Source organism: Coenobita brevimanus, chromosome 13, assembly GCF_032717465.1.
Source record: "Coenobita brevimanus isolate Jiangsu-jjx chromosome 13, ASM3271746v2, whole genome shotgun sequence".
NCBI classification, from domain to species: domain Eukaryota; kingdom Metazoa; phylum Arthropoda; class Malacostraca; order Decapoda; family Coenobitidae; genus Coenobita; species Coenobita brevimanus.
In genome coordinates this window covers 57857847-57870341 of record NC_136966.1, presented here as the reverse complement: position 1 = coordinate 57870341, position 12495 = coordinate 57857847, and the positions used below count along the sequence as shown (strand labels likewise).

At 44.2% G+C, this 12495-nt stretch overlaps 1 protein-coding gene across 1 annotated transcript; it reads right to left on the bottom strand.

Moving 5' to 3' along the window:
- Positions 1-912: 912 nt before the first annotated feature.
- Positions 913-10337, bottom strand: LOC145416560 (cationic amino acid transporter 4). Its single transcript, XM_080285523.1, has 9 exons — positions 10257-10337; positions 8451-8699; positions 6516-6664; positions 5076-5633; positions 4484-4644; positions 3294-3610; positions 2783-2944; positions 1621-1885; positions 913-1069 (listed from the first exon to the last, which is right to left on the bottom strand). The coding sequence occupies exons 1-9, from the start codon at positions 10306-10308 to the stop codon at positions 1018-1020; spliced, it is 1965 nt and encodes a 654-aa protein (XP_080141649.1). The 5' UTR covers positions 10309-10337; the 3' UTR covers positions 913-1017.
- Between the last annotated feature and the right edge of the window lie 2158 nt (positions 10338-12495).

Sequence of the window (12495 nt, the reverse complement as noted above, 5' to 3'; positions counted from 1 at the left end):
TGCACAGGGTACATTAAGACAGATAAGCACTAAGCATGTTAGATTTGGGGAGGGAAGATTCAGTGACTTCTGCCTCCCTTTGTTAGGGTAATACAATACAAAGAAAGCCAAGTCTTAAACCTAAAAAAAACTAATAAATAAGCTAAGTACAGTACATGGTAGGGTGCTGATACTGTACCTGTAGTAAGTGGTTCACCAGTTGATACCAGATCTAGCCTACCTTTCATTAAGAGATTTTTTTTTTTTTTTTTTTTTTTTTTTTTTTTTTTGCTTAGCCCTTTTTCATTTGGTGATTATTATTTTTAATTCATGCTACCAGCAGATGACTATTACTTCTGAAGAAACTCTTGGACAGAAGAGGTTAATAAAGCCTGCATCTAACCCCTGGAGTCTGAAGTCTCTCCTTAGCTGAATAAAATAATATGGAGCCAGCAAGAACACACTGTAAAATGATATCACCATTTTGAAAGGGTTAAAGCAGTTAATAAAAACTTAAGACACAACCTAATACTGCTCATGTAGCAATAAATAAGATAAAAAGTCAATCCTTGTGATATTGGTGTTGGGTTGCAAATATCACAGCTTATTCCATACTAATGATACTGCAAATTGGAGAAAACTGTCAAATTAGCTGTATCAGTAGCAATGCAACTTTATTAGGCAATTTTTCTGTAAATAAAGAACTAAAAAATACACATTAAAAATTCAGTAACATAACAAGGATTTAAAAATGAACATAAAAAGGCATTGTAAAAGCAGTATATAACAAACACAAAAATAAAAAAGGCGTGGTAAAAGCAACATATAACAAAGATAAACGTTAAAAAAGGCATCATATAAGCAACATATGACAAGGATTTGCTGTACAGTATATAGCAACTTAATGTGCACTCACACACAGCTACAGTGCCACTCCACAGATACAGTAATATCCCATGATATTACCCTGAGGCAGTCATCATACATACACAAGCTGTAGCACATCAAGCTGTAAGCTGTGGTGGCTAAATGTGGCAATCATACCAGCCGATTCTTTCCAGTCAGCTGAAGCTCGAAGTACTCACTATCACTGTACAAGAGAAACGTAAACTGGAAACATGTGAAACATGAAGGTGACAAATAAAATGTACAGACATGATTCAGATGTTTTAGATGAACTTGGTAAAAATGAGTTAATGGATAAGTAGGGTCCAAACATAAATAATGAGCTTGGTAAAATTAAATTAACACATAAGCTGCATCTGATTACCTTATATTTCCATGGCTTTCAATATATCCTGAAAGATCATATCTACACCACTACCTCCAATAACACTATAAGACCAATCCTTCCAGAGTACATTGGCAGTAGCTACAGGTATATTTCATATGTTTTCATTATAATAAATATATTCATAAACCAAAAACAAATAGCAGTATGTTAATCATGTTGCAGTGATCTGCTGCTACTCTATATTTTGGAGGGAAAAAAATACTACTAGTTACTCTGAAATGTGATAATTTAGGTTACAAGGAAAAATAAAGTGTCAAAAACTCTCTCATCCACGTTACATAAGTAAATGCTCACTACACGCAACTTCTACATCATACATTCCTCACACATCACTCTCTCCAACTCACAGATCTCCACTCTTTACATCCTCCTCCTGGTCCTGCTCAACAATGGGTTTCTGATCTTCCTTTTTCTGCTTCTCCGCTGCCGCCGCCGCCGATGACGCAATCTTGGCAGTGACATGTGACAGTTTCTGCTGCACTGAGCCCAGCACCCCAGAGCCACTGCTGCTAGTCACTGCTGGAGTGGTGTCACTCAGCAAGGTGGAGTAACTGCTGACTGGCTCACCCTCACGGGAGTGGTACTGCCCATAGAAGAAGTATACCAGCAAACCTGTTATCAAGAGCACACAGGTATTATATACTGTATTCAATACAGTAATATGACAATTATACAACACAGGATAAGAGACATGGTTCACACTTGTAATACAGTACAAAATCTTTCATTACTTAGGGTAATACCTAGGGGAAGTAACAGTGGTAGCCTGGCCGATGCGGTGGTCTTGTTTCCCCAAGACAGTGGGTGAATACCATGCTACAGGCTCAAAGGCTTAAATTCCAACAATGGGCACTGTGGTTAGATGCCTCATGGCATCTGTCCCCACCTCTACCTTTACTTCCATGCCAGTTCTTTGTTTACAGATGTGTCTGTTCTATCAGTTTATTTCATCAAATGTATACAAATACAGATTGTTGTGGTATATATATATATATATATATATAGGAACACTATTATCATCATTGTCATCAAACTGACCTCTTTTTCCTGCCAAAAGACAGGGTGAGGTATGGTGCAGGACGCAAGGAAAAAAGAAAGCATGATACAGGAAGACCTATCAACAGCTTGACCAGTGAAATGAGCCAGACAAGCATTCGTTCACCTTTCAAGCCGCCACAATCCTGACTCCTTCTCACATGCCTACAGTTGGTTTGGTTTTACCTGACTGAACTGAGCCACTCCCACAACCTGAATACTGTAGTAAGTTGTGAATGTATGAAATTTTATGAGCCTTTATTGAGATTAGAATGAGTCTCCATGGATTATGTCAAACCAGACCTCTAATTTGAGTACATATGACCATCAGTTTAGGTGAAAAGGGTTACAGATCTTTTTTCAGGTTAGAATAATCATAGAACCCTCTGCACCTATTTTTGTACACACATCCCTTTGAAGGACAAATTAAGTTCAACACATCCCTTACTTATGATAAGGACTGGTTCTACTGACCGACAGCCATCCATACGAGGAAACGGAGCCAGGTCATGGGGTGGAGATGAAGTAGCAGGGCCACGTTGAAGAATATGGAGACCAGTGGCAGGTATGGCACCAGCGGAACACGGAAGCTTAACTCCAGCTGGTTCTGTTTGTGTGCTGCCACCACTATTACACCTGAAACAACAATGCATCATCATAACACCACCAGTGCTACACTAGAGTACAGTATACATTAACACCACAGTTATAAGTGCAACACCACACTGTCACCACCAGTGCCACAATAACACTGTCACCACAGTACCAATACAGTATAATATCACCACCACCACACCCATAACACGAACACCACGCTATCACCACATGAAGTAGTCACCATTACTACCACACCAAAACAGACTGTGTCATGTAACAAACACGGTAAGAGAATATTAATGTGCCATTTAATGAACTAAGCTAGTAAGGAAGATAAGCTAGAAAATATTGTACAGTGTTCCTCGGAATACAACCCTTGGATACTTACTGAAGATTATGATAATAATGAATATAATGATGAGTATAACAGCCCAGGGTGCGGGGTAGGGTAGTGTCAGAGCAGTGCCAGAGTACTGTACTAGTGCCAGCAATGCTGCACTGGCAGAGGCATACACCACCACTGCCCATGTTACTGCCTTCCCATCGCCACGCCCACCTGTCACCACTCCCAGCCACCCGAACCACCGCCGCAGCTGTCCACCTTCATCGCCATCTTTTATGGGGTCATCAGTGATGCAGGTGGGTGTGGGTGAGGCAGGTGTGGGGGTGGTGGCCAAGGTGTGGGTGGGACTTTTGATGGTACACCTGAAATACAATGAATTATAGAGTAGCTGTGTTTCTTTCTGTCTTGTATATTGATCTCTCTCTCTCTGTCTGGCTACCTATCTTTATCTGTCTTCATCTATATACTGGTAACTGTCCATCCAACTGTCTGTCTACCTCTCTGTCAATTTGTCCGTCTATTTATCATTTGGTCTGACTGTAATTGAATCTGTCTGTCTGTCTTCGAATATAATAATAATAATATGTAATAATAATAATAATAATCTATCCATCTACCTACTGCCAAATGTCTCAATCTAGTAACAGGTGGCCACAAACAAATCGCCTCCATGCCGCCCTGTCCAACGCCATTTCACTGCCCTGCTCCCAGCCCACACACCCCTCTCTCATACAGTATACCTCTCCACTCCATCCCTCCATCTCATCCTCGGCCTCCCCCTCCCTCCCCCTCCGACCTCACTCATATTCACTCTTCTCGTTAGTCTTTCGCTCTCCATCCTCTCCACATGGCCAAACTACCTAAATGTATTTCTTCTAATGCTTTCTATCACATTCACATCCACACCACAACGCTCCTTCATTTCCTCATTTGTCAGTCTGTCTCTCCACATGATTCCACATGCTCCTCTCAAAAAAACTCCTTTACACTGCTCTCACTCTTGACTTGTGTCCTTCAAACAAGGTTCATGCTTCACTTACACAGGTTAGGGATGGCATCACAATACTGTCATGCAGCGACTTTTTTACTCCCATGATCACTTCCCTGTTCCTCATCACTGCTTTCAAAGAACCAACAACCTTTCTTCCCTGTTGTTCCCTTTGAAGCACTTCACCCTCTGAACTCTAAAATAATAATAATAATAATAATAATAAAAAAAAAATATATGAACAAACCTAGAGGCAGGTTGATAGCGCAGAATAATGACCGAGGCATTGACAATAGTGTATGCCATCAGGGTGCCAATGCTCATGAACTCCACCAACTTCTCTATGTCAAAGATCAGTGCTGTGAGGGCAGACAGGAACCCACAGAGAATCATCGTCAGTATCGGCACCTAAGAAGTTGAAAATATACACTGTAATGGAAGAGATGCTGATAGGCTGGCAAGTTGTTTATTTAGAAGATACAGTAAACCCTCCTTAAAAGTGCTCTCTTTTTACTAGCTTTCAGCTCAGAGAAGCATTCTGAACCAAATAAACAACCTTTTGTATACCACAATAGATTTACGAAAAAGTACTGTGCTGACTGTGTAAACACTTTTACTGCCACTCTACTAGTTACCTTGATAAAATTATTGTACTACTGTACTGTAACTGGTACTGATTTAACACCACCCACCATGTAAATCTTTTCATTCCAGCTCCTCCTTTCCCCTATCTATAATACAGTATTATCATTCCACTACAGATTCCTTCTTCCCCTACTCTTCCCTCCCACAACCCATACAACACCCTACTTCATCACACCACACTTTGCATCACCTACCTTGGTCTTGTCAGACACCCTGCCAAGCCATGCGAAGAGTAGCCCGTCAGTGGCCATGGCATAGAGACAGCGAGGCAAGGTGAACAGTGAGCCAAACAGTGTGGTGGTCATGCCACTAAGAGCCCCAACACTCACCACCCACTTAGCCCAGGTGGCTCCGTGGGCAGCAAAGGCATCAGGGATGGCAGCAGCAGGATTCAAGGTGTAGTAAGGTACCATCAGAGTCAGTGTGGCTGCCACCATCACATACCCAGCCGTCACCACCGACATGGACACCAATGTGGCCCGTGGGATGGACCGGGCTGGTTCCCTGGCCTCCTCCCCTGCTGTGGCGATGCTGTCAAACCCCACAAATGCATAGAAGCAGGTTGCTGCCCCCGCCACCACCCCAGAGGCACCGAAAGGTGCAAAGCCACCTTCCAAGGCCCAGTTGGCAGCGTCAGCATAGGTGAGACCGACCACAATGACGAATGCAATGACGCACAGGTTGACTATGGTGAAGATGGAGTTAAAGTAGGCCGACCCTTTCACACCCAGGGTTAGCAGTGCACAGTACACCTGTAACACCACCAGAAATATCATTATTACTGTATTATCATCACCATCCCAACCTTTATTTTTCCTAACCAAATACCTGTATGGGATAAGGCAGGGACCAGAAAGTAAGAAAAGAGGAAAACATGACAATGGGAGAACTAATCAAAACTATGTCCAGCAAAATGAGTTAGTCTACACACTCACTTGCTCTCCATCCAAGCTCCTAGAATCCTGACTCCGTTCAGGCATAATATTCTGCACATATGAGCTACATATGGTAATGTAATTACTTATTCATCCATCCATTACTGCTGTAATTATTTATTTACTTCATCATTCCAATACTGTACTTGTATTTTTGTGCTCTATTATCAAAATGTATGCAACCACCTCTAAGAAACACTTCCATCTAAAATATATTCAAAAGAACACGTGTCAGATTTCTTTCTTTTGCCCAATATGGCTGTATCCTGGAAAAGAGCTCAGGTGCCCAGCTGGTTGGACACTGTATCTTGCACAAATAAAATCCCATCACATTTCTTCAAGTTTACCAATCATCCTACAAGAATAAAAGTCATATGCCTAAACCTTAAATTGCAGCGCAGAATAAAAGGCCCCCACTATTTTCTTTTTCATCATAGAACACTTATGGTCAGCATGCATCCCACATTATGGACTGCAGTCAGCAAGGAATTATGAATGCCAGACATGTTCCACTTTCATCACATGCTCCAGACATTTTATATAGGGTACTGTATATGAAAAAGGGGAGTTTGAATTCCACATGGTAATTTAATGTTTATGTGTGCAAACCAAAGCAGCAGACACCTTCAGCCTGCAGTCCAGTGGGTTCACATTCAGATGAGCCTGAGGTTACAACTTCCATAATCCTACGCAACACACCAGCGTCACAGAGAAGGCCAGGAAGTCCGGGTAGTCTGCCAGGGGTCCAGGGGGCAGTGATCCCACCAGCTCGGCTGTCCCATTGCTGATGGCACCATCAAAGAGGGAGTCAACGTATCCAGACCATGCCCGTGCAACCGAGGCTGCCCCTACAATACAACAGTCACTATATCCTTTTTACTTTAACTTGGCCTAAAACTGCACCTCTCCATCTTGAACGATGAACTTTAACAGTAGCACAAAAATATGATGCTAGTCATGAAGAAGAGCTGTGGAAAGGATATTGAGTAGTAGTAGTATGGTCTTTTGTGCCACTGAGCTATGTGAAATATGCCTTACAAGGACGGAAATCTGGGCCAAGTCACTCATCACAGCTGTACATGTCAGGTTAACTCTAATGGTCAAACCGACTCCTCTCATATGGCAAACACCACATGACTTTTATACAGAGAGTGAGTCATAGGAGCCTGAGAGTGTTCATACTGTCTCCATTAACCCTCTCATGGTGAGAACAACTCTAGCATCTTATTCCAGCCTTGCCCTCCCCTCCCCCCTACTCCATGGCGACAAGATACTGAGCCAGACACAGCACTGAGGGAACATGGCACAGGGCCAACACAGTGCCTTAGTATCACCACCACCACCGCAACACAATGACTTACTATTATCACCACCACCACCACCACCACCACCATCATCATCATCATTATCATCATCATCATCACCACCACCACCACTACACAATGCCTGCCTACCACCACCACCACCACCACTACACACTCCCTTACTATCACCACCACCACCACCACCACTACACAATGCCTTACTATCACCACCACCACCACTCCACACTGCCTTCCTATCACCACCACCACCACCACCACCACCACTACACAATGACTTACTATCACCACCACCACCACTACACAATGCCTTACTATCACCACCACCACCACTACACAATGACTTACTATCACCACCACCACCACTACACAATGACTTACTATCACCACCACCACCACTACACAATGCCTTACTATCACCACCACCACCACTACACAATGACTTACTATCACCACCACCACCACTACACACTGCCTTACTATCACCACCACCACCACTACACAATGACTTACTATCACCACCACCACCACTACACACTGCCTTACTATCACCACCACCACCACTCCACACTGCCTTCCTATCACCACCACCACCACCACCACCACCACTACACAATGACTTACTATCACCACCACCACCACTACACAATGCCTTACTAACACCACCACCACCACTACACAATGACTTACTATCACCACCACCACCACTACACAATGACTTACTATCACCACCACCACCACTACACACTGCCTTACTATCACCACCACCACCACCACCACCACCACCACTACACACTGCCTTCCTACCACCACCACCACCACTACACAATGCCTTACTATCACCACCACCACCATCATCAGACAATTATACTCAGGACATCTCTATTTTTTTTCCATGAGATTAATGAGGGCTGTATCCAACTCCTCCCCTCCCTAAAATAATCCTATGCTAAGGAAAAGCGTCTGAATGTAGTTAAAATTAAGCTGTTAGGCAGGGCAAATCGCTAAGGAGGAGGTGTTAAGACAAGAGGATATTAAGGTGTGTTAGGCATAATTGAGGAATAGGTGTTAGGACACGAGAATAACTGCAGGATAAATAACTGAGGAGGAGGTGTTTAGACATGAGGATTTTAAGGTGTATCAGGCAGGATAAATTGCTGAGGAAGAGGTGTTAGGACAAGAGGATAGTTGCAGGATAACTGAGGAAGAGAAGTTTGGACAAGAGGATATTAAGGCATAATAGGGAGGATAAGTAAATGAGGAGGAGGTGTTAGGACAATAGGCTAATTCCACGAACTACACATGGGCCCACCTATCATATGTTCCAGTACAATGTTCCATCCAATGACAAAGGCCCAGAACTCCCCGACGGTGACATAGGTGTACACGTAGGCCGACCCCGCCTTGGGCACGCGGGCACCAAACTCAGCGTAGCAGAGGGCCGAGAGGAAAGACGCAAACCCGGCCAGCAGGAAGGACAACACGATGGCTGGCCCTGCTGTATCCTTGGCCACTGTGCCGGTAAGGACGTAGATCCCGGCCCCTACCATATGACCGATGCCTGTGGGAGAAGGAAGAGGTGTGGTAGAGTTGTGGTAGGGGTTAAAGAGGTGTGGTAGGGCTATGGTTGGGTTTAACGAGGTGTGGTAGAGCTGTGGTAGGTCTTAAAGAGGTGTGGTAGGACTGTGGTAAAGGTTAATAAGGGTGGGTAAGTTTCCGGTGGAGGTTAAAGAGGTGTGTTAAGGCTATGGTAGGTCTTAGCAAGGTGTGGTAAGGCTGTGATAGGTCTTACTGAGGTGTGGTAGAGCTGTGGTATGTCTTAATGAGGTGTGGTAGGGCTGTAATAAGGTTAATAAGGTTTGATAGGTTTGTGGTGGGGTTAAAGTGGTAGTCGGCTGGTACAGGTTAACCATACTGCCAATCAGAATACAGAACCCGGCTCCTAAAATATGTCCGATACCTGTGCAGAAAGGTGTGTACAGGTGTGATACAGGTGCAAAGTACTGTAATTTTGATAAGGTGGTCTGGTTTGAGTACACGTATGAAACAAGTGCTGGGGAGGGGCGCCTTCACACAATGGCACTATCATAACGTTATACATGCAAACCTGAACTCCCTCCCCATCTCATGAAAGGAGGATGGAGGGCCGCAGAAATAAGACATCTGCCTACAGTTCACCGGGTTCATGTCCTAAAGAACCCAGGTGCACAACCAAAACAAGCGTCTCAGGTGTGGCAGTTGTTGTTACCCCAGGCTCATAGAGGCACCACCTTCCTTTCAAGGGGGGGGGGTGGAGAAGGTCAGGGACGTTGGTATAACTGGACAGCGGTCATCTGGTTACATCGGTACCTCTCCAGCATATGATAGATTTACAGTAAAGAAAGGAGAGTCAGCAAGAAAGCAACGTAACCTAACCCAGGCAGTTTCTCAGTGCGGAGGTATGATTACAGTGCCACAGGTGTGAGGTGTGTGGCAATACAGGTGTCATGACTGTGCGATACAGTGAGAAATGGCGTTGTCAGGCAGGGTTATGTCGAGCGTAGAAAAGCATATATTGAGTGGAACCTACATCACATCAATGGCTAGATGTTTGATGTGAAGTCGATGTGGTGGAGGTGGGATATAAGTGCTCTGGGTGTTAGCTAATATAAAATACAAGAGCAACACAGGCGTGGTTAATGGATATTAAAAAAAAAAAGGAAGAGGTAGCAACGAACTAATGTGATTCAAAATAGGTATGATAAGTAGTAACATTATATCAGTGCCTAGTATGTAGATGTGATGTTGGTGTGGGGAAGAACTCGAATGTAAGATAAAACGTGATAAAAGGCATCGTACAGAGAAGAGAAAGACAATATCTAAGTGCGGTGATACCAAGCATAGATGAGTAATTAATGAGTAGTGTATACATGACATCCCCGGGAGTATATGAGATGTGATCAAGGTGTGAGGTAGTTTGTAATACTGGTGTGATACAAAGACAGACAGACAGACAGAAAAGGGGGGATAGGCACTGATCAAGCAACGTGATGTGGCAGAGAGAATAACACACACACACACACACACACACACACACACACACACACACGCATGCACGCACGCACACACACACACGTACCGAGCAATGTGATATCGAGCGTGGAGAGACATCTGTTGAGGGGCGTCTGCATCACATCGGTGGCCAGGTGCTTGGTGCGGGTCATCCTCCCCCAGGTGCCCCGCCACGCCGCCCCGACCGCTGCCATCCGCGACCCCGCCATCGCCCCTCACTCCGACCTGCAACAAAACACGGGTCAGGTCAGGTCAGGTCAGGTCAAGGACACAATTAACAAGGATAGCACCAGACACCCCCTAAAACATCTCCTAAACCATTTCCTAAAACATCCTCTAAAAACATCTAAAACATCTAAAACATCCCCTAAAACATCTCCTTAAACATCCCTAAAAACATCCCTAAAAACTCCTCCTAAAACATCTAAAACACCCCCTAAAACATCTCCTAAAAGCATCTCCTAAAAGATCCCCTAAAACATCTAAACTATCCCCTAAAATAACTTGCAACCATCCGCTTAAAAATTCAGGTCCTTTTTTCAGTTCCAGGTGTGAATAGATTAGAGGTAAAAGACCCTACCCTGATGTCACTTCCCAGGTTAGGTCAGGTCACAGGGCAGTCATATGAGGTTAGGTGAAGTTAGGTCGCAAGGCAGCCACTTATTCGTCTCGACCTGCATGGCAAAATAGGTCAGGTCATGTAACGTCACTGGAATAAAACAGGTCAGTCCTTTCCTCCTCACACACACACACACACACACACACACACACACACACACACACACACCGCTCGCTGGTGCAGTGGTAACGTTCTCGCTTGCCAACTGGTGGACGGGAGTTCGCGCCTCGCTCAGGTTGCGAAAAGTTTCACTGACGAAGTGGGTGGTTACTGTCCCCGTTGAGCAAGGGGACGGGTGTGTGCGTGTGTGAAGGTCACAGCCTTGCCCTTAGATCGGACTATATGAGCTCTCAGCTCCTTCAGGAAGGGTAAAAGCTGACGATCACGACCATCAAGTGATCCTGACCGAGCCGGTGAATTACACACACACACACACACGCGCGTAATACAGATACCGGTACATAAAAAAACGACTCAATCACAACATCTATGCCTCACGAAAAAATAAATACCAGTAAATCAAAAAATAAATAAATAAATAAGTGTTAAGGAAAACAGGAACAGAAAGGCGGAAGGGAGAGAGAGCAAGACGGGTGAGAGAAGCGTGTGGACAAATCCGCAGTGTGAGAAGGGATTTAGATAAGCTATCACGGAGGCTGCCACACACCACCACATGCCACCACTTGAGTCTGTTCTCACCTGACAAAACAGGGTCACTGCTACATGATAAATACAAGGCAATGGTTGGATGAAGTTCGATATGATTCAGTTACGAGAATAGAATGAGTCTCCGTGGGTAATTTATTCTTTTCACTTTAACTTGGCCTAAAATTGCCATCTCTCCGTCTTGAATCCAGAGTTGTAGCAGTAGATTGTAATAAACGCATTCTACCACCACACATTATTCACCACACACTGCAAGGGCTACATCACTACCATCACCACCACTATCACCACCACCATGCCTACACTACACGCACCATACCATCACCACACACACACACACACACACACACACACACACACACACACACACACACACACACACACACGCACACACAATAAGATACGGTACCATCACCATCACCACACACCATTCATGCACTACACCTCTCTCTCTCTCTCTCTCTCTCTCTCTCTCTCTCTCTCTCTCTCTCTCTCTCTCTCTCTCTCTCTCTCTCTCTCTCTCTCACACACACACACACACACACACACACACACACACACACACACACACACACACCACCTCGGCCTCTAGAACAAAATAAATAATCTCATCGTGTTAAAATGGATAACTGTGTCTGAATATATGCATCATGAAAAAAGTACAATTCGTATTTCTATTAAAAAAAAAAAAAAAAAAAAGAGAGAGAGAGAGAGAGAGAGACTTTTTCATTCGCTTACATTCACCCAGTTACTAAGAATACCACGACCCAGGACGTGAGGTAACGTGTGTGTGTGTGTGTGTGTGTGTGTGTGTGTGTGTAGAATGTATCTGTATGAATTTATGTATGTGTGTGTGTGTGTGTGTGTGTGTGTGTGTGTGTGTGTAGAATGTATCTGTATGAATTTATGTGTGTGTGTGTGTGTGTGTGTGTGTAATTCACCGGTTCGGTCAGGATCACTTGATGGTCGTGATCGTCAGCTTTTACCCTTCCGGAAGGGAGCTGAGAGCTCATATAGTCCG

Bases quoted from the DNA above. Each gene is read 5' to 3' on its own strand.
- LOC145416560 (XM_080285523.1), bottom strand. From the start codon at position 10,308: ATGCAGACGCCCCTCAACAGATGTCTCTCCACGCTCGATATCACATTG. The intron at 6,665-8,450 runs GTGGGCCCATGT...GTTGTATTGTAG, and splicing joins TGTACTGGAACATATGATAG to GGGCAGCCTCGGTTGCACGG. The intron at 1,886-2,782 runs GTCAGTAGAACC...TCTTGATAACAG, and splicing joins CCTCGTATGGATGGCTGTCG to GTTTGCTGGTATACTTCTTC.